General features: G+C 37.5%; 1 protein-coding gene across 1 annotated transcript in view; it reads right to left on the bottom strand.

The window, feature by feature from the left end:
- The window catches only part of galnt14 (UDP-N-acetyl-alpha-D-galactosamine:polypeptide N-acetylgalactosaminyltransferase 14 (GalNAc-T14)), a 137,224-nt gene that overhangs the window by 44,842 nt on the left and 69,686 nt on the right, over positions 1-22,696 (bottom strand). The window contains exon 3 of the mRNA XM_028039997.1: positions 9,650-9,748. Within this exon, the coding sequence (XP_027895798.1) occupies positions 9,650-9,748 (99 nt within the window). The remainder of the gene's footprint in view (positions 1-9,649; positions 9,749-22,696) is intronic.

The following is a 22,696-nucleotide window of genomic DNA, read 5'->3' as shown; positions in this document are numbered from 1 at the left end:
TAAAAACTGTTGTGATCTACTGCTGAAGGGAGATAAAACTTTTTTAATGTTAATAGTTTCAGACTTAAAAACCACCTGAATTTAAATAAATCTGGGTTTTTTTTCTGCATTACTAAAAATCTGGGAGGTTCTTAATATATCAAACTCCCTAATTATTGATTCTCCGTGTTTTGGTTGGGCTGTGGTGTACCTCAGGGCTCGCTATTTGGGTTTTATAATATATACAGATACATTATGTTGTTTTTCTTAATATTCATGATTATAAAACTCACAAATAGCCCTCAAAATGTGAAGATTTTTATTTTTGACAGCAAATAGTGGATGATGTTACAAACCATTCAGTTTAGACCAAAGAAAATATTATTGGTTTGAAATATTTCTGATGCCTCCAGAGCTTTGAGTTTTCTGTCTCTAACTGTCAAAATGCCATAATAAATCCTTTCAAATCTTTTTCTCCATTTGTGTGATATTATATTGTACAATTTAACTTAAAATGATCAAAAATCTTGAAATTTTTTTTTATTTGCTTTCTTTGTCCAGTTTTCTTGTGTTCAGACCTTTTATTATTTATGAGACTTTGAAGCACCAGAAATAAAACAAACCCTAGTTTGGCTTATGAGATGATTGCTTATTTGTATTTTAGCTAAAACCCAGATAAGTAGAAATGTTTCATTAGTTATTTTTCCATGTGAATTTTGAGCTAACTTTAGCAAAAGATGTAAAAAGTATGAAATGTGAATTATGTGTGATTGGCTGTAATTTATTGGGCCAGGTGTAATTGTTCTGTCCCACGTCTGGAAGGTAAAGAAAGAAATGAATTTCAAAGACAGCTGACAGCAGGAACAGCTGATCAGTCAGGTCAGGTAAATGTTCGTCAGAACCTTTTCAGGAAATGTGTTTCCATCTTTTTGGAAAACGATTCCCACCTCAAGCGAGTATTAAAACTTTTTTGCAATATGAGGAAGTAATTTAGCATCTTTTCCATTTCCATTAAATGCAATACGTCCAAATGCGCTTAAAAACATTCCTGGAAACACAGATACTATTAAAGGTATCAGTCAGGAAATCATAGACTTTCATTGATAAATGGTGACAAAAATGAATGTTTCTCCAAATTAAGCCCAAATCTGAGCGTTGAAATGTCCAGGATGTTCTTAAGAGGCTGTCAGCAGCAATGGAGCATCTATAAATGATTATGGATGAATGGTCACTAATCTGCTTCCTTTTTGTTTCTCATTTCTTTTCCAGAATCCCATATTCTTCTCTTTCACACACGCTGAAGAGTTTCTACTCTCTGGTTCGCAGCTGTGAGGCTTAACCTCCCTTCAGGAGAGCTGAGAGGGGAGCTATCTTCACCTCACAGGAAATATTATCACCACTGACAATACGCAGTCAGCTGCCAGAGAAAAGCACCTCTATATCTGCACCACTCATTCCCAACTCTCTATATACCAAATTTTTTTTTGTGGGAAATATTTTCATTACCTGCAGCTGCAATTTGGAGAGCGCTTTCATCCAAACAGTCCAGCACTTTCTGAGCTGCATGTGTGGGCCCAGTGGGACTCTAACCCCACTCTGACACTAAATGGGTGCTGCCGTATGGCTGCCAGGGTGACGGGATCAAATCCCACGGGAGACACTTCTGCTCCGTATTTGTGTACTCAGAGTGGAGAGAAAGCTTTCAGCATGAAGGTGATAAAAGCTGCTATCAAGCTGCACCGCAGTTAAAGGAGCAGAACAAACAGAAAGGCATAATGTCACAACGCTTTGTTCAGTCGAGCAGCATGCAAACCGATTCCCTTTCATTCAACAAAACTTGCTGAAAAGCACTAAAACCCGTATAAGGAAAGTAGATTGTAATTACACTTCCAACAGTAGCTGTAGTTAAAGCCTGCATCCTGCAACGTGCTTCCACAAAAAAACAATAAAAAAAAAAACACTTTCCCCCCTGAACATGTGACAAAACCTCAATTACAGGTTTCAGATTGTCTTGCCTCTCTGCTGGCCAGGACTCATGGGCTTTACACCTGAGAAGTGATGCTTTCAGCTGAAAAGAGCTACATTTCTTCTGCACAGTTGGTTACAAGACAAACAACATGGCCACTTTGTGTTTCTGGAAAAAGCACTGTTTGTATTTCTGAGTCAGCCGCAGAATTGCTTTTTACTAAAGATTATTTCTGCAGGTGAGAAGAAGTGAGATGTATTTCTAATAGTTTTGCTCGTCTTGTTCCCTTTATCCCATCTGAAGCTCTGCTGTGTTTTTCAGCTTGGTTTCCTCCCACTTTCTTCCTCTCTCTGCCTGATTGGTCTGCTGACAGCCCGTTCTTCCACCTTCCACCTTCCTGGAGTAATTCATCACTCTTTCCATCCACCTCTACTTCTACTGCTCCTCCATTCATTTGAGGCTGATGTATTTCTCCAACTTATTTCTCTGTCAAGACACCAGCAGCAAAGCAACCGTAACAGAAAAACCTGTTTCTGTGTGAAATATTATACTTGACTAGGACATTTTAACTCAATAATAAACCTAATTGTAAAGTTCTTGCAGCATAAATCAGAATATGTCAATACTTTAATTAACTTATTCATACATCCACAGCATATTCAGTTTTTAATTATGATCAACACATTTCAATAGAAATTTATTTTAACTTTAATTGCAATGTGGAATAAAAACACACTTACATTTTTTCACAAAGAAATCTGAAAAGTAAAAGCTGCATTTGCATTCAGCTTCCACACTGCAAAACACTAAATCTCACCAAGTAATTTTATTCAGTTTCTAGCGCAAATATCTTAACATATATATATATATATATATATACTGTATATACGTATATATATTGTATATCATATTTTAAGTGAAACAAATCTGCAGTGAAACTTGTATGTTTTGTTTCTAAACTCTAAAATTAATAAAACAAGCTTGCTTATCTTGGTAAACAGTTACTCTTCATTTATTTTTGTCTTAATTCAATTGTGCTAAACGTTTTGCATTAGAAACTAGAAAAAAAAACTTCTTGGAAATATTTTGTGTTTTTGCAGTTTGGTTGATTTGTTCCAAATCAGTAAACAGAAACACTCCAAATTCACATTTTCCTATTTTTCCATTTTTGTGGCATTTCAAAATTTTGCTTAAAATTTGCATGGAAACAGGGCTACTAGCAAGATTTAGCTTTACCAACCAATAAAAGGAGGTTGGATACAAATGTACGGCATCGTCTCTTCAATTTTATTGATAAAAAAATTGTTTTTATTCTACTTAACATAGCTTTATAATGGTATATCTTCTTTAAAGTCTGAATTTGAAACATGACATCAGCAGCTTTTGAAAAGCCGTGTAGCACCAAAGCTCATCTACAAAGAAAACTCTAAAATGTTTCCCAGGTTGTCCAAACACTAAATGCTTGTCACTGCTAATCTACGACGATCCGTATCCGGTTTCGTTGATTTACTCTTCATGGCTGCTTATTTAGAGGATTTTTATGCACACGCTCATCAGTGTTAATCTATGCAGCATACAAACCCTGAATGGTACCTAAATAGAGTAGAAATCTGAGGGTATTGATGATCTGTGCTGCAGTGGCTCGGCATCCAGACTGAGTATGTTTATGTTTTCAACCAAAGGTGGCTTCTGTCTAATCAAAATGCTAAATGCTACCTGATTAAAATAAACACTATTGTTTCCAGGTATAACTTTGCATTAATCATTGTACCAATAAACCACCAAACAGGGAACGGAGATTGATAAAGAGTTAAAAGAAGTGCAGACTTTAGGTTGAGTCTTAATCAAACAGCAAACCTGCAGTAACAAGCAAAGACTATAAATCTAACCCCTTCCTTATTCCTACTAAATCCTGAGTGTTTAGTGGTGGAGGAAGTGGTGTGAACTCTTTACTGAGCGTTTTTAGGAGCAGTGAATCAGAAAGTGCTGATGTGGTGCTGATCTGGAAGTGGCAGCTCTATACCCAGATGAATGCAGGCTGCTGAGCAGAGCAGGACGGTTGCTTGGCTGGACTCAACTGTCTGATGGACCAAATAAATAATTAGAGAACGAGATTTATTTTCTTAAAGTCTGATTTCAGCTAAAAAGATGCAAAACCCCCAAACTACCCAGTAGCCCCCACTCTGGTCTGGTCCTCCCAGATGCCCCAGTGTTAGGATTGAAACCAAAACTGTGTGTCAACTCCAGCAACAACCACATTGAAGAGGTTTCAGCAAGTTCAATCCTGCCCCCAGACTATAGAGTACGTAAAGTATTTCACTGAAAATATAACATTTCTAGAATTACCGGTTGCACAGCATGGTGACTACTTTGTGAAGTTATCCTTGGGTAAAACATTAAACGGCACTAAACCCCAAATCAGCTTGTTTTTGTAGGTAAATTGTATAAATAGGTCTTAATGATCTTGTGCCAATTCTGACATTTTTATATCAGAATCTTGTTTAATTCTTGGCTACTTTACAAACATTAGCTAACTTTGGGTCAAGTAGCTTCATGCCAAGGAACTTTAGCTTCTCAAAATGCCTTTTCTATCAAATATTTTAGTTAGGCTTTATGAGATTATTTTACATGTAATATGTAAAATGATGAGATCTGTTTATATTTACTAAGATGTAAATAATGTGGTTTTCTCCTTTCGGTTCCATCATAAAGAAAGAATCAAGAAAAGTGACCTCTAGATATCAGAACAAATATCAGTTTCAAACGTTTCATTCAACTTTTTCTCCAGCCAGTCAACATTCAGAACTGGTTCAAGTAAATTAACAATAAAATGCATCAACTGCTGATGTTATTTATGCTTCATCTGTAATCTCACCTGCTGCTAAACTGTTTCAGATAATGATGTTCTGCGTTTAAGGCCAGTTTGAGATTTCTGTCCCTCATATCCTCCTGCTCTGCTCTGTAAATAAGCTTAATATATAAAGCAAAACCAACGAAAGCTATTAAAACCAAACAAGTCTGCCGCAGCTCTTCCTGCTCTCGTCCTCCGTCTGTCTTTATCTTGTGGGCTGCTTATCTTTGCTTAGCAGCAGCACAGAAGATGAGATCAATTTTTGGATCAGCCCTTGATTAAATATCGACAAGCAGCGGCTCTGCCTCTGAAAGCAGCTCTTTGATCACAAGATGAAAAGATTTCAGAGTGCCCATGATTGTCTCTGAAATCCAACTAATCAGCAGAGGTATGATTATCAGTGAGCCTGAAAGAGCAAAAAACTCCAAAATGATTCTCCTATATTCATGTAACTGTGGACATTTGATGTTTCTGTTGGACCCAGCAGACAGAGTGGGACTCTGCCAACTTTACTGCTATTAAAAAACAAACAAAGAAAATCAGATTTTTAGTTTCTGGTCAGAAAAAACTCACAAATATTCGGGCAAAATATTAAAATGGGACATCTGATTCAGTGCATACAACAGCTTCAGCTCAGAAACATGAATACAACCAGCAAACTTTGAAAAGAGTAAAGATTAAAGTAGAGCCCCAACCATTTACTTTCTGAATAAAATAACTCCAAATTATTTGCAAAAAATCTACGTATTCAATGATTTTTTTTTTACAAAAGTATATCTAAAATATTTGAAAGAAAATGCAGCTTTGGAAACTAAAATAGCTGCAATGCTACTTGCTTGGCATCTGCAAAGCAGCCAATCCAGAAGCGCCATTCATTTCCTGATTGGTTGAACCGCTAAAGAGCAGAAATGAGAATATTCCCATTTCCTCCTGCAGCAGAGGTACGATGGTTTCCACTGACCGTATTAATCCATATGAAGGAATATGTGATGCTTGAACAATTCAAATATTCATTTCTCAGGTGTGTTGTGGTTCCTGACCCAATTAGAGCCAATAAACAACATATTAGTATCAAAAATACCAATAATGTATTTTTACATGAATGTTTGAATAGTAACATATAACTTAAGTCATTCGTTGCACCTTTTAATGACAATGCAATTTGAAAAAACTAAGTCAAAGTTTTAGTAAACTGGTGATTATAGATTGAAATGAAAATGCAACAAAATCTGATTTCCATTTCTGTGCTCAACAATCAGACCTTCAGATTGGCTCTTCAGCACATACTTTACTTACTAATAATCAAATTCTACATCTGTAGCTTTATGTTGAGTGATATTTCACTGTTAAGCTGTCTGAGGAATCAGAGAAACGCCTGTTTTCTGTCTGTCCACGTTTCTGTCCTCATAAACTGCTCTGACTCACAGCAAACAGCAGAAAAGTGAAGAGATCGCTCTGCCTCTGGAAAGCACTTCAGCGTCCCCATAAAGACACCAAATGAACACTTCTTTTAAAGTGGCCACTCTCAGTAAACCTCCTCCTCCTTCAGTCAGAGCGAAACAGAAAAGTGCAGCTTGGGAACTAATATACTGACACCTCTGTTGTGTGCAACAAAGAATAAAGTGCTAAACCACAAAGACCTTTGAGGAAAGATCGTCCTTGAGTTCACTTTTCCACTTGACTTAATTGTGTTTCACTCTCTGAGGACAGGCTGTTCAAGGCTTTTATCTTCTCCCAAAAACTCAAAGAAAAGCACAAAAATATAAAAACGAAAAATCCGAATATTCAGTTAATCTTTGACTCATTGGCTTTTACTCTATAAACATTATGTTTCAAGACATTTTCATATGACGCAGACTCTTTGATTTAATTGCATTTAAAACATTTAAATGTCTGATTTACTTGGAAAAACAGATTGTTGGAAAATGTCATTTTCTGGGATATTTTCCCACATTCACACAACTGATGGTTGTATTGAAAAAGCCCTAGAAACGAAACAAAACCAGTAGTTCTACTGGCCTGTGAAAGCCTGGAGAGGTTTACAACGACTCTGGTCAGTTTTCTCATCGCCGTTTCACATTTCTGCACCTTTGCCTTTCTGGTTCCTGGCTTCATACAGACAAAGTGTCCATTCATACCCAGCAGGGAAGCAGTTTATTCTATTTTTCCTTCTTTTTCAGGTTTTCCCTTCACTCGTCTGTGTCCATTCAGTCCTACCCTCTGCATCCTCCACCATCACACCAGCCAACTTCATCTCCTCTTTCACCATATCCATACATCTCCTATTTGGTCTCCCCTTCAGCCTCCAGCCTGCAGACATGTTAAAGGGCAAAGCGGACCGGGCCATGACACCGGCTGAACAGAGACGTAACCCCTACATTGTTCCAACTGAATCTGAAACTCAGCTTTCCAGCAAACCCTCCTCTGTTGGCTTCATCAGACTGCGATCTCTGGCTTCCACTGCATCAGTTTGCAGCTGAATGTGATAAAAATCAGAACCTCCAAGTGCAAAACCGCGGTCTTGACCCGGAAAAGGGTAGAGTGCCCTCTGCAGGTCGGGGTTTAGGTAGCTCAGGGTCCTGTTCATGAATGAGGACAGGCAAATCGTCTGCATAAACGAACCTGTAAACCCTCAGGTAATCTAATTTAATCTGACATGCTGGATACTTACACACTAATAGAGGCCATTCAAAGACTCTGCCTGTCACAGCACCATCTGGAAACACGATACCGTCAGCTAATTTGTGCAGGTACTAGAAGAAACACTTCAATGGAGGGTATTTTTATTTCTTTTATCTTTTTACAAGTCACTGTAATCATAAAAATATCATATTATTTAAAGAGAATAACCCAAAATAAAGAAAGAAAATAGGTCCTAAGTAGTATTTTAATTAAAATAAATTAATATATTACTTTGTTGATGTACATTTCAAGAATAATAAAGAAATATTCCATCAGAAAAATTAACTCTATCATCTCAGATTCTTTATATAAACAATATTTTTATTCAACAACCTTCTACAACAATCATGATTTTAGATACAAATATTTATTTAGCTCAATTTGCTAAGCTTCAAACATTATTCATTTACAGATGATTACAGAAGATGTAATTATTTCATGACTAAAGGTTTTTTAAGACTGAATTTTAGTTCATCTTTAGACATTTTTAAAATCCGACACGTATGAAACTTTACACAAAAGCTAAAAGGACCTGCTGCACCCTGGTGAGAGGAAATGTTCCAAATTCACCAAATAAAAGCCAAAAGCAGCTAAACTACTTCCAGTTCCAAGTCACCATGGGCAAGCTAACACACACCAACACACACACAGACACACCAACACACACACAGACACCAACACACACTGACACACGGAGCCGTCGGGAGCCGAAGGGAGCGCGGGGACCCAGGGAGACAGATTGTCTTTTAATTGGTTGAAAACTGCAGAGCTTTGAGAAGAGCTGAAGGGAAAGGACACACATGCACCGCATACACACACACAGAAGACACACAATGTCCTCTGTGATAGTACGGAGACGTAGCCAGTCCCTGCTGACTGACTGGCATAATGAGCTGAACTCCAGCCAACACAGGGAAATGTGTCTTAGTGTCTTTTGTGCTGAATGTTGGTTGGTAACCTGCTGATAGCATCAAAATGAAAGACAGAACAATGGCTCAGAGGCTCAGGGTCAGGGTGGGGTTTTAAAAATGTCTCCTGATTAGATTCTGCTGCAGCATCACTAAATCAGCCAAAGGAAACTTTTTACAGCGTCTGCTAAAGGTTGAGGCTCATCATTCCTCAGATTTCTGACAGATTTATATCTAATACCTTCACAGAGTGGGATTTTTACACGTTATCTAAAAATGAATCATGTTTAACTTCAATGTTTCAGAAGATTGTTCTATATTTTAGTTGAAATTACATTTTCTTACAGTTATTTATTCATATTTGGCATTTTAAAATGGAACATTTATTTTATTTGTGTAGAGAATTTTCTTTTTTCAAAAGTTTTTCTCCAAGATGAAATGAAGCGCCCACCTGCCAGACGTTCACAAAGCTTCTAACTTTTTCTCTCAACAGAAATAATCTGTTCTCCCTCCATAACATAGGAACTAATGCAATTACCAGCAAGTCTTTAACTGGGCTTATTCCTCTTAGCAAGGACAGCATATCCTGTAGATTTTGGGAATATTTGCTGTTTATTTGCTAAAGTTACATGGGAACCAAATATTTCAGTTGAAATAATCTGCTCCAGATCCATAAAATGGGAACTAACTAACCTACAATCTCTGCAGAACCTTCTTTCTGCAAAGCATCAGTGCTAACAAATGTTAGCAACTGCTAATCCCTGCAGCATTTAAATTGATTCTCAGTGAAAACTCTGATAGGAGAGAAACAAGTTATGAGGAGATATGACAAACACACCAAGCACAGATTATTAAAGTAATAAATGAACATTTAAAACCAGCAACAAGTTAAAGCAACATGTCATAATGTCACATTGATCTTTATAAGTTTATATGACTGACACATTTTTAGAGATAGATAATTATATTTTCACTAGCTATGTTTCCATAGCTAAACTTTTTTGATATTCTCCTAGTATTGAAAAAATATAATTTTTGCACCAGTGGAATCCTGCTCATCCTATCACAAAAACTTTTCAACAAAAACAATAGTTTTTCTCAAACTGAATGTTTCTATTGAGCACATTTATTTTCATTATTATAATTTGCACAATTATATGGCCGATGGAAATGCAGCTACTGATGTCCCAACCATGAACCAAACTGGTCCAAACTGCAAATTGTGTGAAATGAGAGTAAAGCCGAGGCGTGTGCTTGCGTTACCTCTTGATGGTGCGCAGCAGCGTGGATCTGGCCTCGTTGTGGAAGGTGATGATGATGGATGTTGCAGGAAGATTTGAGTCGTAGTGAAGAGCGCTACACCTGCCAGCAGAGAGAGTAATGAACATGACATCTGATCTATTGATCCTGGGAGGAGTGTGTCATGTGCTACAGCTGTAACAAGTCACACAGGGATCAATGAGTTATTGTTCTGAGATTTGTGCTCGACATGCTCAAATGAGCCGAGATGTTTAAACTGTTAATGCAGCTGAGATTCAGGAGGAAAACCTCTGCAGGTAAAACCTGCTGGAAATGGATTTAAGATTCATTTAACCTGAAACACAGACAACAGTCAGTTAGCATCATTATTGATGAGATGCTGCTTTATTCTCATTTAGGTCTGAATGCTTAAGGTTCCAGGATACTTATCACACACACACCCACACACCCACACACACACACACACACACACACACACACACACACACCACCCAGTGATCAGTCCAGACCTGTTATAAATGAATTATAGATGATCCCCAAGACGCTCATTAAAATACACCACATAATGGTGAGTGTGTGTGTATATAGGTGTGTGCTGTGTTCGCTGGGTCAGCAGCCTTTTCTTCTCAAAGAGCACACACACACACCCACACCCACACACACACACACACACATCCAGTATAATGAGAGGACTGGCCTTTACCTATCAGATTGATGGATTGGTGACATTTTCAAACAGTAGCAGTGCTCGCTCTGCTCTGGCCTTCATGTTTCTTTAAAAAGCTCACCTTCCTCACACATCTGTAAAACTAAACACATCATGACAGCTTGATGGATGGATTTCAGATGCATCTTATTTACCTGTTTTAATATCAGCACATTTTCATTCATGGAACTGCTGAGATGAGAAACTAAAAAACGGTTGCAGTTTAAATGTTGGTGAAGTTATTCTGATGAACAGCAAAATGAAATGTGTTTTTAACCATCTATTCAAAAATAAACACCAAAGAACATGGTTTTCTTTAATCATCACAACTAAAAATCAGCTTCCAAGATGAATGAATAATGAACCACAAAGCCATATTCTGTTCAAAAATGTCACAATATGCCCACAAGCAATAGCAACAAATAAGTATTTTAAAAAGAAATATCCAACTGAGTATGTCAATAAATATAAATATCATAAAGTTTGGCTTTATATGGTTATTATTATTTCTTGGTTATTGTTTAACATGTTTTTAAAATATTGTTTTTAACACCTTAAGACCTTTTTCTTTTTGTGTGAACCTTTATAAATTACATTGTTACACCTGAATTTCCCCTTTGCTGGTCAATAAAGGCTGTTTCTCTTCTATATGTGGTTTCATTATGACTTCCAGCAAAAAAAGTTAATTTTTCTGAGGAAATTAGAGGCTTACAAATTGATTATTTAAAAAAATTACATTTACAAAAATCAGGTTCTTTTGAAGTGTGTGTCTATAGCCAACATTGAGTTGGGGCTCCTTTTGCTTTAATAATGCTTCAAAATTTGTCTCTACAAGTTTTTGTTTTTAGAATTGCTAATGAACTACAACTGTAATATTTCCTTCCTTAAACACAAAATTGCTTTCTTTTATGTTGCCTTTTACAAACATGCTGCTAGAATCTTGAATGCACGTTACGGTTCTTTTAAGACAAATTTCTGACTTTTATTTTGTCACAAATGCAATTTTATTTTAAGCACAAAGTTTAGAGTTGCTTTTGAAACATAAGCAATGACACATTAATCAACAATCTAATGTTTAACGATGGTATTTAACAAAATGTAATGTTTCAATCATTGACACATTTCTATATTTGAACCAGATAAAGATATGTGTTTTCAGATTGTGTAGCTCTGTCACAAGGTCACATATCTTCTGATTAAACATCTGAAATGAGATGACAGAGAAAACGCTGATCAAACTCAATATTCAGTTCATTTTAATGGTGCATCAAGATTTGTGTCTACTTTTAAATACATCAAAGTTGATCGTTCTTCGTCAGAGCTTGTTTTTATGACGTTCAGTCACCTTTTTGGCATCAAGAACTTGAAATTGTCATGTTACAGATCTTCATTTGAAGCTAGTGTTTTACATCTCAGCTCATATCACAGCTATAAATAACGGTTCAGCTTGCTAGCAGATGAAGCTGAAGTGTCGTTGAGGCGAACATGGAGGCTCCTCCAAAGGTTTGCTGCGGATAAGAACACAAGCTGAACTCCTAATTTGTTGTACTAACAGGTCGGGATCCGGCAGCAGTGGCTGCACACGGGAACCCGGCTGTGAAATAATACTATCAGCACCTCATTAACTCGCAATTTGATTATTTTTTTTTTCCCCTTAGTTTGGAGGCTTAATGATTAAGTGGGAAAATAATATTCCTAGCAGGTTGCAGAAAGGAAAATTTCCAGGACCTGGAAGAGGAGCATAAACATACTCTTATCTTTATGAACAGGACCATAAAGAATGAAACTATTTGTGATAAAAAAAAATTATTCATCTACATCTTTTCATTGTGATTTTTATTCATGCATTGTTATATCCAAAGCTTTGAGCTTCCTTTCAGTGTGAATGTTGTTGGGTTTCATTGGATCTCTGCTGTTCATGGGGGGGTGAGAGAACACAAGTACTTGCAAACCCCTCAAAAATGCTAATAACTGCTCATTTTAGTTTAGCATCCTTTAACATCCACAGTGGAAACTATCTGAGCTCCACTGTAAAAGCTAAAATCCACAATTAGCACCAAGGACAATTTACACATGCTCTACATAAAAATGAGTAAATAGCCTGTTTTGGTTTTGAGCCAGATGTAATGATAAACAGGCTGGAAGTCACAGAGCTGAAAACGCTGCGAGTTTTATTAGCTCAGCAAACTTTCCACCCATTCACAGATGTTTCCTTGCTTCTGATTGGCTGTAAGACTGTGGATGTTAGCTTTCATTCTGTGTTTTTATGCATGTTAAGGAATATTTGGTGTTTGAACTTTTATAATAGGCAGTTATAAGCATATTTAGAGTCGGTTTAGCTAATTGTGTGTAGTTATGGATCAGAGCGATCGACTCTAATCCAAATGGACCAGATTAGAAATGAGATTACTGTAGGAAACGCTCAGGTCGAGTTGTTAGAACGAGCCAGAGATGGTTTGGGCATTTGAAGAGGAGGACAGAGTGACAGTGATTGTAAAGAAACTGTGACAGAATATAAAGACTGAGAGCCGAATATGAAGAACACCCAGAGCTATGAGTGCAGTTTACAAACTGATTTGCAAGTTTTTCATATAACCATCTTTCATTTCCTTCTCGCTTTTTGGCGTTTTGCAGTCTGTCCCTTTCTCTTCATGCGAATATAAAATGTGCTGCACATATATCTGTCATATCGCCTCCCATCAAGGCCCTCTGTGCATCCACCATGCCACTATCTTCCTGTCTTCATCGCTGTTTTTTTTTTTTTTTTTTGCTGCAGTTGATTTATTCTGCAGTTCTACCAGAGAGGAACGATAAGAAGAAAGAGACGTGCTGCTTCGCTTTGAGTGTGTGTGAGTGTGTGTGTGTGTGTTATGGAGGCAGAAAGAGCGAGTGAGGACAAACGAGGCAGAGAGACAGACAGACAGAGATGTAGAGATAAAAGTTGTGCTGACAGATGACTGATGTAGGAGCTGATAACAACAAGCTGCCTTATTCCCAGAGTGTGTGTTCAGGCGTGTGCATGCAAGCATTTGTGTCTGTGTGTGTTTATGTGAGCCAAATGAAGGATGCGGCAAAGCTTCAGAGACCAAACACACACACATGCACGCCTACACACAAGCACACACACACAAGCACGCGAATACACATGCATAGTGCAAAGAAAAGAAGAAATTGGGAAAATATAAATATAGATGACCTGGAGACGGACAGACAGACGAGTTAATGACAGAAAACAAGGTAAGAGAAGACTTGAGACTAATGGGAAAGGAAACAAAGAAAGAGGATAAGAAGAAGGAAAGGAGAAAGGATAGTCAGAAAAAAGAAGGTAAGGTAAGTACAGTAAAAAAAAGGATTAAAGATCAATCCAGATATATAAGAGGAATACTAAAGACAGGACAGGACGGAAAAATGGAAAAACAAGAGAAGGAAGGAGGAATATAAAAAAACACAGAGACATAACTCAGACAGAATACAAATCTCAGAAAACCAACAGACAGAAATGACAAAAATAAATGCCACTAACAAAAAAACCAAGTGGCGAAACAATGTAATACAAAAAGATGTAGAAACAAAAGAAAACATTCAAAAAGATACAAAATAACTGGTTTACAAAGAAATCTTTAAAAATATGTGAAAGAAAAGAATCAACTGGACAAGAAAATAAGTCGATCAACAGCCGACCCATAATTAAAAAAAAACTTTTGTCATAAAACTACAGGAATCTGTTACTTTAACGTCTAATCAATCCCTCACAGTTTCACCACAGATTAACATGCTAACCGCTGCTAGCAACACAATGACACTGCTGATTGATTAAAGAATAAAAGAAACAAAGAAACTTTCCAGAATAAATCTGACAGATAAAACAGTACAAGAGCTTCCTAAGGAAAGCAGAGTTAGTTTCAGACTTTATTTGCTTCACTGGTATATTCCAGGAAACTTGTTGGATTTTTTTGTGAAAGGATTTTGAATATTTCTACAACATTTAATAAGAAATCTGCAGGATGTTGCAACAAAATGGAAGAAATGACTAAATATTGCTAAATATTTTATACATTTAATTTAAAAAAAGGATATGGTAAAATCAGAAGTATCTGGTTTTGTACCCTCCAAGTTAGATTTAAAATCTTACAAAGACTGGGCACTTATGTTTTCTATAAATACTTAAAACTTTTTACTTTCAGTTTTAGGAAAACCTCAAAAGGACAGAGACGTTGCAAAAACTCTCAAACCGTATTTTTAAACTACTGACATGCAGAAAACCTACAGGTTTTATTCTGGCTCTCATGGAAACTTTGATGTTGTGTTTGGTAAAATGAATTTACTGAACAAAAAATAATAGATGTATGATTCTAGGTTGAAGCAGACCAGTAATATTCTAACCATTACTGTAAATGACAGATTTAAAAAACAAAATAAAACTGAGGAAATGTAAAAAAAAAAAAAATTAGGGCGTGCTGTGGTGGCGTAGTGGTTAGCACGACCCATATTTGGGTGTGTCCTTCTCCTCGACGCGGCCGTCGCGGGTTCGACTCCCGGACCCGACGACATTTGCCGCATGTCTTCCCCCCTCTCCTTCCCCGTTTCCTGTCAGCATACTGTCATATAAGGGACACTAGAGCCCACAAAAAGACCCCCTGGAAGGGTAACAAAAAAAATTAAATGTTTTTGAATTTTAAGAGAGAAAAGTGAAGGAAAACATTGGAGTAAAGCGGCGCTGCTGAACGGTTGACTCATCCACACATGATGTGCTGAACCATTTCAGATGTAGACGGAGTGTGTGTGCAGATTAGATCATCAAAGTTCAGCTGGAGGTGAGATAAACAGATGAAAGGAAAGGTCAAACTACAAACACACACACACACACATGCCCACACACACACACACACAGAGATTTTCCTCTCTGCGGGCAGTAGCAGCCGAACTGTCAAAGTGTGTGTTCGTGCTGAAAAATACTAATGGCCACTGATGTAGCCCTAAGATACTGCCAGACACACACACACACACACACACACACCTACAGCCTCTGATTAACACCTCCAACACATTGTCTTTCTGTTCTTCACTCGTTCTGCCTCTCAGCCTTTTTCCCAACCTTCCTCCTCTCTGTGTCCTTCTCTGAAGTCGTTTCTGCTTCAGTCTGATTCTTTTCATGGCCTCTTTTCAGCACTTGGCAATGATGGTTACTAGTTCTATTTTTTATATTATCCATCTTATTTTTAATTTTGTCTGCCCCATCCTTCATCCATCAGTCTTTCTTTTTAACCCAGAGAAGAAGACGTGTCTTGTTGGGTTACATTGTGTTTTTCTGTTGTTGTTGTTTTGCCATTTTTGAACTGATTCCCAGTTGGGGAAACCAGTTGGGAATGTGTCAGTCTGGGCTGGTTTTGGTCGTACAGCAGGATGAGTGTCAGTGTGAGAGGAGATGACGGCAGTGAAATTTTAAAAAACATCAACAGTAATATCAACCTCACAATCTCAAATAAATGTTCCAGCAATTCAACGTCAGTACAACAAACAATCCAGTCAACAAACCAAATTCACCTGTAAACATGTTTTAAGTTGCATCTCATTCATTTCATTGGATTGGAACAAAAACAGTCAGTCAATAAATTAATGGAGATCATATTAGAAAATAAAAAATAACAAACCTAAATGTTTTTTATTAAGCCTAGATTTCATTTTTATTATTTTGATGAAATATAATTACATTCGTAGTTATTTTGAATTCTTCAGAAAATAAAGAAATCATAAGATTATCGTCTTTTACGCATCAAAGTATTTTATCCTCAACTTTTGTCTAATTTATAAAAAAACATTGAAAAAGTACATAAAATTATAAGTTTATGGGTCACAAACTGTGGGAGTTTTTAGTTTTAATGTATTTAACGAATACTATCTTTGCTGATTCTAATCTTTGACTGATTGACTGAAGTCTCTAATTTTGCTATCAATCATTTTGGGTTGATAATTGGCTTTAATTGGCTTTTTCTGTCTTCTTTAAAAATGAAATAAAAATCCAAGTAGCCCTAATGATTCTTTCACTCCTTTCCAGTAATACTTATAGCAATAAAATACAGAAAATGATATTTTAGCAAGCTGAAGTCTCTCTGGAAATATCCACCACTTTGATGTAGCTTGAAAGCCACCAGGTGTTTCCCCTCATTTCTCCCAGAGCTGATTTCTACCTGGATGCTGACGCTGACAGAGCTCAGAGGAGAAAAACCTAAAACTTCCTCCAACCAACAATCCAGGGATCCAAAATTAATGGGACTTTTTTATGCCAATTCCACTTCCTGCGCTCAGGTCACTTTGATCTTCCTGCTAGGAATCGTCTCAGTCCACCGCTCCGGTATCAACATGAAAGTCAAATCAAACGCTTTGAAACTTTTCCATCTTAACTTCTGCTTTAAATAAAAACTGTTTTCTCTCATGTTCTTTGTTAAATTCACTCCTTATTTAAGATTCATCTGTAATTTTACCTCTGATACATGTATCAAATGATTTTATTTCATTGACTTTAGCTTTCTCCCTCCATACATTGCTGCCATGTTTCAGTGTGATGAAACCCTCCAAGCTGCTGAAACCAAAAAGATCAAACGTTTGGATTTTCATCAGGTCTTCATGACCCAAACTGTTGATCTTGGGTAATGAATGAACTCAAAATTGAGTTGCAAACTTCAGAAAATGTCACTTTGCAGGAATGAAAATGACTCCCTTATATTGCCTTCTCACTTGATTTGGAACATATGTTTGTGGTCTGACGTGTGATTTTACAAGCAATTCTTGGGAGAATTATTGTGAATTTTTCAAATAATCAAATGAAACTTAGAACAGAAGCAGGAGGAAAATGAAGCACAGATAGAGGGACAAACAGTGAAACGAAGGAATCCAACAATAAACAAAGGAAACCAGTAAGTTTTTTTATACCAATGCAGGTTTTGAGATAATGAGCTAATCAGAGGGAATAAGGAAAAGGTATGGAAAAATGCAAGGAGGGAAATAAACTAATTAGCACAAAGAAGATGAACCAAGACTCAAAGAAACTACAAATAAAGAGAGAAAGATCAACACTGATCTTAAAGGACTAAATACAATAGAAAAAGAACAAACATTAGAACAATAAATGATACAGAGAATCGAATGGAAAATGGCAAAACCTATTGGGAATAAATAAACCACAACAAAATGATCAAAAATATTGAAATACAAAAACCACCAGACATCCCTGACATGCCTTCAGTCTCAAAGTTCACATTCAAATAAAGGGAAAGGATTGTAAACACTTTCCTAAACTCGATATTGTGAGGTTAGATGTGCTGCCGGTACAGTACGGATCCGTGTCGTTTTAATCCAAATCAAGAAGCAGCACGCCTGCTGAAGTGAGATATTTTGTTAAGCTTTTCACCCCTGGCCTTTCTTTCTCTGTCCACTATCTTTCACTTTTATTCAGGTGTTCACAGAGGAGATGATGGCCTAGTTCTGGCTGGTCGAGCAAAATCCATTTACATATTTATATAAGCCGACTCACTAATGCACACAATGGTTGTGAATGAGGGAGCAGGGGGATTTCTGTTCCGCTGAAGGGGAGAGAAGGGACGACAGAAAGAAGAAACAGCCAGGGACAGTTGATAATAGCTCATTTCTTCTCTTACTGGAAAATTCCATTAGGGAAAATTTCCGAGTCAATGAATCCAATGAATGAATAGTTTAAATGAATAGTTTCTGTGGACTCAACTATTTTAATTGAAGCAGGTTAAATCCCTAAAAAGCTTTAAGGGCTCCGGGAGATTCTCAGAGAATTTAAATAATAAAATAAAAAACAGATTAAGAGTTGCCTCCCAATGTCAATATTTTACACTTTTTTTATTTTAAACATTTGTCACTGCACTAAAAAAAAAACAATACTGCACTATGGATTATAAATATCTAATACCCTATTGATATTGATGTTCTATTATTTCTCCATTTAATTGCAGTTTATGGTTTTATATTGGCCAGAACTAATAAAAGAATAAGTGAAACTAATGCATAACTGGATCATGTGCAAATATATATGGATCCTGGATTATATAATTGGCCTCGAGGTTTTTTACTTATGTAGCTGCCTCTTAATAAAACCAAATATCTCCACCACATCATTTAAAAAACTAATAATAACACACAGCATCAGTTTCAGAAACGTTTCCATCCACATGAACCTGCATAAATACGACTCTTAACGCTGATTTACACATGCCAAACCCACAGGGGGCAGTGTAGCATGAAACGTGTCAGCCAATCAGATTGCTTCAAAGCAACCAGGACTTCCTGTTGGGAATCAAACATGGAACCACAAGGTCCATTTATGTCATAGTGACTTAATCCCAAGAGGTCAGCTGTGTTTTAGTGCAGCAGCTCTTTCTGCTTTAGCCTCACTGAAATCTGAATTTATCTCTTCTTCTATTCCAGTCTGAAAAATTTTCTCTAGAGTTTTAAACTAGAAAAATAAAACTCTGTTGCCTGGCATGGAGTTTGTTCTCTCCATGAATGCATTTCTTGCCCTTGTGTGTGAATAGTGTGTCCTGTGTGTCTCCATGTTACCATGTACTGGACTGGTAACCAGTTCAGGCTGTACCTCAACCAGTGCACAGATAAGTGGTTATAGAAACAGATGGAATAAAATATTCACTCTCTCTTTTTGTTTAGCAGTTTTCACCTTTGAGCTCTTTTTGCTGCAGGGAAACAAGATATTGTTGAGCATGTTGAACAGCAGTAATACGCTTCTGATAATATCTCCACTTAAAAAGATCTCAGGGGCAAAACCCAACTAAACCTTTTTTCTCTGATCATTTTCTTCTCCGGTCCAAACTAAGCACAAAATCTTGCAATGCCTTAAATTCAAATCACACAATGTGTTGATTCCTGTTCTGTGTTTAAAAGGCGATCTATTGCCTGTTTGTCCAACCTGATACGCAGCACGGCTGTCACTTAGACAGAAAGTTAAGTTCTTTCCAAAGAAAATCAATGCAGTTTTAGACCCAATCTGTGTTTGTGTCCCAGCGACAGACTGAGCAGCGTTCAAAGGCCTAACAGCAGAACAGAAACACAAGCAAACAGTGGAGCAGGCATCTTCTACCTCAGGGTTTCTCAAAGTCTGGACACAAACTACAACATGAACATCCTGTCTGCTCTCATCAGCCAGAGAAGACACAGCAGATCTGACAGATTCTCTTATCTGTAGGAAAAGCAGAACGGCGGCAGGTCGCTGTGTTTGGACGGTCAGTTTGGGACCAGAAACGAGAATCTGGCAGCAGACGGTTGGGTTGCCATGATTTTACAAATGAAAGGGTCTTAGTTTGGATTCACACGCTCCATCCACTCCTTATCAGAGCCGTGTGTTATTCCCTCTCATCTGTGTGAAACTGGGCCAAGTAAACACACTTGAGCACAGACTGTGATCTGATCCATTTATAGACATTTCCCCATCAGACAGACGGCGCTTCTCCTTCCAGGAAATTATCACCATTTTCACTTGTTTAAATAATCATTAACAGAAGGAGTTATGATATTTTTGTCACCATTTTGGGTTTTTTTAGGGAAAGAGGGGGTGAAGTTGTCACATATGAAGCATCTTGGCAATGACTTCTGCAGGGACCATCTCTGCAGACCTTAACACCCACATGATGGGGAGACTGCCATCTAAATTTGGTTTCTAGAACAGGCACTTCAATAAGAAGAAGTGACATGACTTCAGAGCCAAACTGCTCATGAGGATTGGTATCTAAAGGTGGAACTAAAAAAAAAAATGAAAAGAGGATGTTTTTTAACCCAAAAGAAATGATTTTTTAACAACCGCCCTGCTCCTCTGGCTCCTTGTTAGAGTGGCTGCGTTCTCCCAGCGGAGCGACGAGACCCGTGTTTTCCACAGTTTTTTTGGAAGTGTTTGAAAAACATGAGGCTGGAGCTGCTGGGAGAGAAGCTTCACCCGGTGCTGCTTATGTATTCATGCTCTTCCAGTTCCACCAGCGTCTGGTGCCACGCAGCCTGAGCTCATGCAGAGGTATTTGCTCTGGTGTGGAAACATTTCTGCTTGCATTTGCAGATCGTCGGCTATGCACATAAACTCAGCAAATCCTTTTTTTTTTTTAAATGAAGGTATATTTGTGCATATGTGTGTGTAATTGGGGGGGTATTGATCCATTTAGTGAAGTGCAGAACTGAAACAACAGGAATAATATTCATTTTTAAAGCTTGGATCCATAAAGGAAAACAGTCACTCAGAAATGCAACATGCAGATGTTTTCAGACTCTAAAAAAACTGGAGTGTTCTCTGATTTTTCTCCTCTGTCTCTTGTGGGAGGCAGCGATCTAGTTAGCCGTCTCTTTTCTCCTCTGTTTCATATTGTTATGTAGCAAAGCTCTTTGAAGAAACTTTGCAGACGGGCAGCGTAGCTGTGCCCTGACAGGAGGAAACCCAGGAGGATTGGATTCACTGCGAGAACAGCAGAGCTGAGCGCTTTACTGAAAATAAAATTATAGACAGATACAAATAAGTTTAGTGTTTTAGTGTTTACCCAGAAGATGGAACAATGCGCAAAACAGATGTAGCAACGTCCAGCTCTTCTAGGCTACATTATTAAGATTAAGACACAAAGTCAAATGTTTCAGATAAACTCAGGACTTAAAAATGACAACTATGGTAGTTTGAGAATGAGAACAAAATATTCCCTCAGAAAGTTCTAAGATTGAAAAGCAGTTGCATAAAGAACATTTAAAAGAATAAAGCGATTTTAGCACCAACATTACGACCATCCAGATGGGGCTGCGCTCTTATTGCAGGAGTTCAAAGGTCAGTTATTGATCTGATTAATGACATGCTGGCACTGATAACTGAGAATGTTGTTTTCTTGCTAAAGTTTTCTTAAAATCTTTATTAAAAGTCTGTGTCTCGTCCTGTGGGCGACCAGCCAGTGCATGCTAGTTGTTTTGGTGATTTCTCAGCTGTACTGAAATTAGTATATTTCGCAAAACTGTGACAGAAATATTCTTCCCGCATCACAAGTCATATGTTCAACAACCGGATGTTACTGCAGGTGGAAATGATGAAGATCACAACAGGAAGTGGTCGGTGGATGATGGCGCTGCATGTTCTTCATTGACTCATCGCATGAACACGTGTGATTTTAATCGCATTTCTGAAGTAATGGACATAAGCTAAATATTAAAATGCAGCTACTGACGTCATATAGTGAAGAAACAGGAACCATTAGAGTGAAACATGCAGAAGAGACGGCCACACACCACCCTCAGATGGACCAGAGTGGATCTTCACTATCTTCCTCCCTCCTCTTCCTCTGTATCTACTCCTCCCCTTTAGTTTACACGTGTCTTTCTGTCCAAACTTGTCCATTCCTCCTGTCATGTCTCAGTACAGAGAAATCAGCATCTAAATCCAGACGAGGCTTTGAACAATAAAGCAGATGAAAGATCTGTCACAGAAAACGATAGAGGCGGAGCTGGTTTCTGTTCTGGCTCGGTTTCACAGCCCGGCTCTATTTCTGCTTCTATCCACTGAAGAAACTTCAGAGGCTGAGAGGATGGAGAGTGGGCAAAGGGCGAGAAAGAGTGACGATGACAGTTTAAAGGTATATAAAAAGTAGAGTGAGGGACAAAGAAAAGCAATTGGGCAGAGAACATCGAAGTATTTCTTTTATAAGTTCGGGGTAACAAGGTGGGAGAGGAGATTGGGTAAAAGCATCAGAGGAGCAAACGAAACAGACAACAAGCTGTTGTAATGACATTTTAAAATGGCAGCTTATCTACATCTCAGCAGGGTAAGTGTAAATTAATGGACTCAAACATTTCAGTGCATATTTAAATTATGCTAAATTACATATACACAGAACCAAACGGTGATGAAAGAACAAAAATCACAATGTTTACCATCTGCATTAGTCTGAAGGAAATGATTGCAAAACATTTAGAAGGATTTCTAGATTTGGTTTGTGTTTGGTTTAACTTCATCTTTACTCCTAGAGAAAACTGACGACGTTATCTGCAGTGATTTCAATTTTCAAATTCAGGTTTTAATAAAGCAGAGCTGCAGAACCAACTGCATCTCAAAAAAGTTATATCTTAATCAAAACATTCAGAACAGAGCACCGCGCTTATTGCAGTTCTGCATTCATGGATGTTTCTGTGGAACATAACTCCAAATTATTTGTGGAGAACATGCATATTTGCATATTTTTTTATGAGTGTATCTAGAGTATTTCAGAAAAATATGAATCTTGGGGAAGCTGAAATTCCCAAGCTTCAATGCTACTTGATGTGCTATTGGCTGATATTTGCAAAACAGCCAA

The sequence above is a fragment of the Xiphophorus couchianus genome, chromosome 15 (assembly GCF_001444195.1).
Source record: "Xiphophorus couchianus chromosome 15, X_couchianus-1.0, whole genome shotgun sequence".
In the NCBI taxonomy this organism is placed as follows: Eukaryota; Metazoa; Chordata; class Actinopteri; order Cyprinodontiformes; family Poeciliidae; genus Xiphophorus; species Xiphophorus couchianus.
The sequence above is the reverse complement of the archived record's forward strand: the minus strand, read 5'-3'. Positions and strand labels throughout refer to the sequence as shown.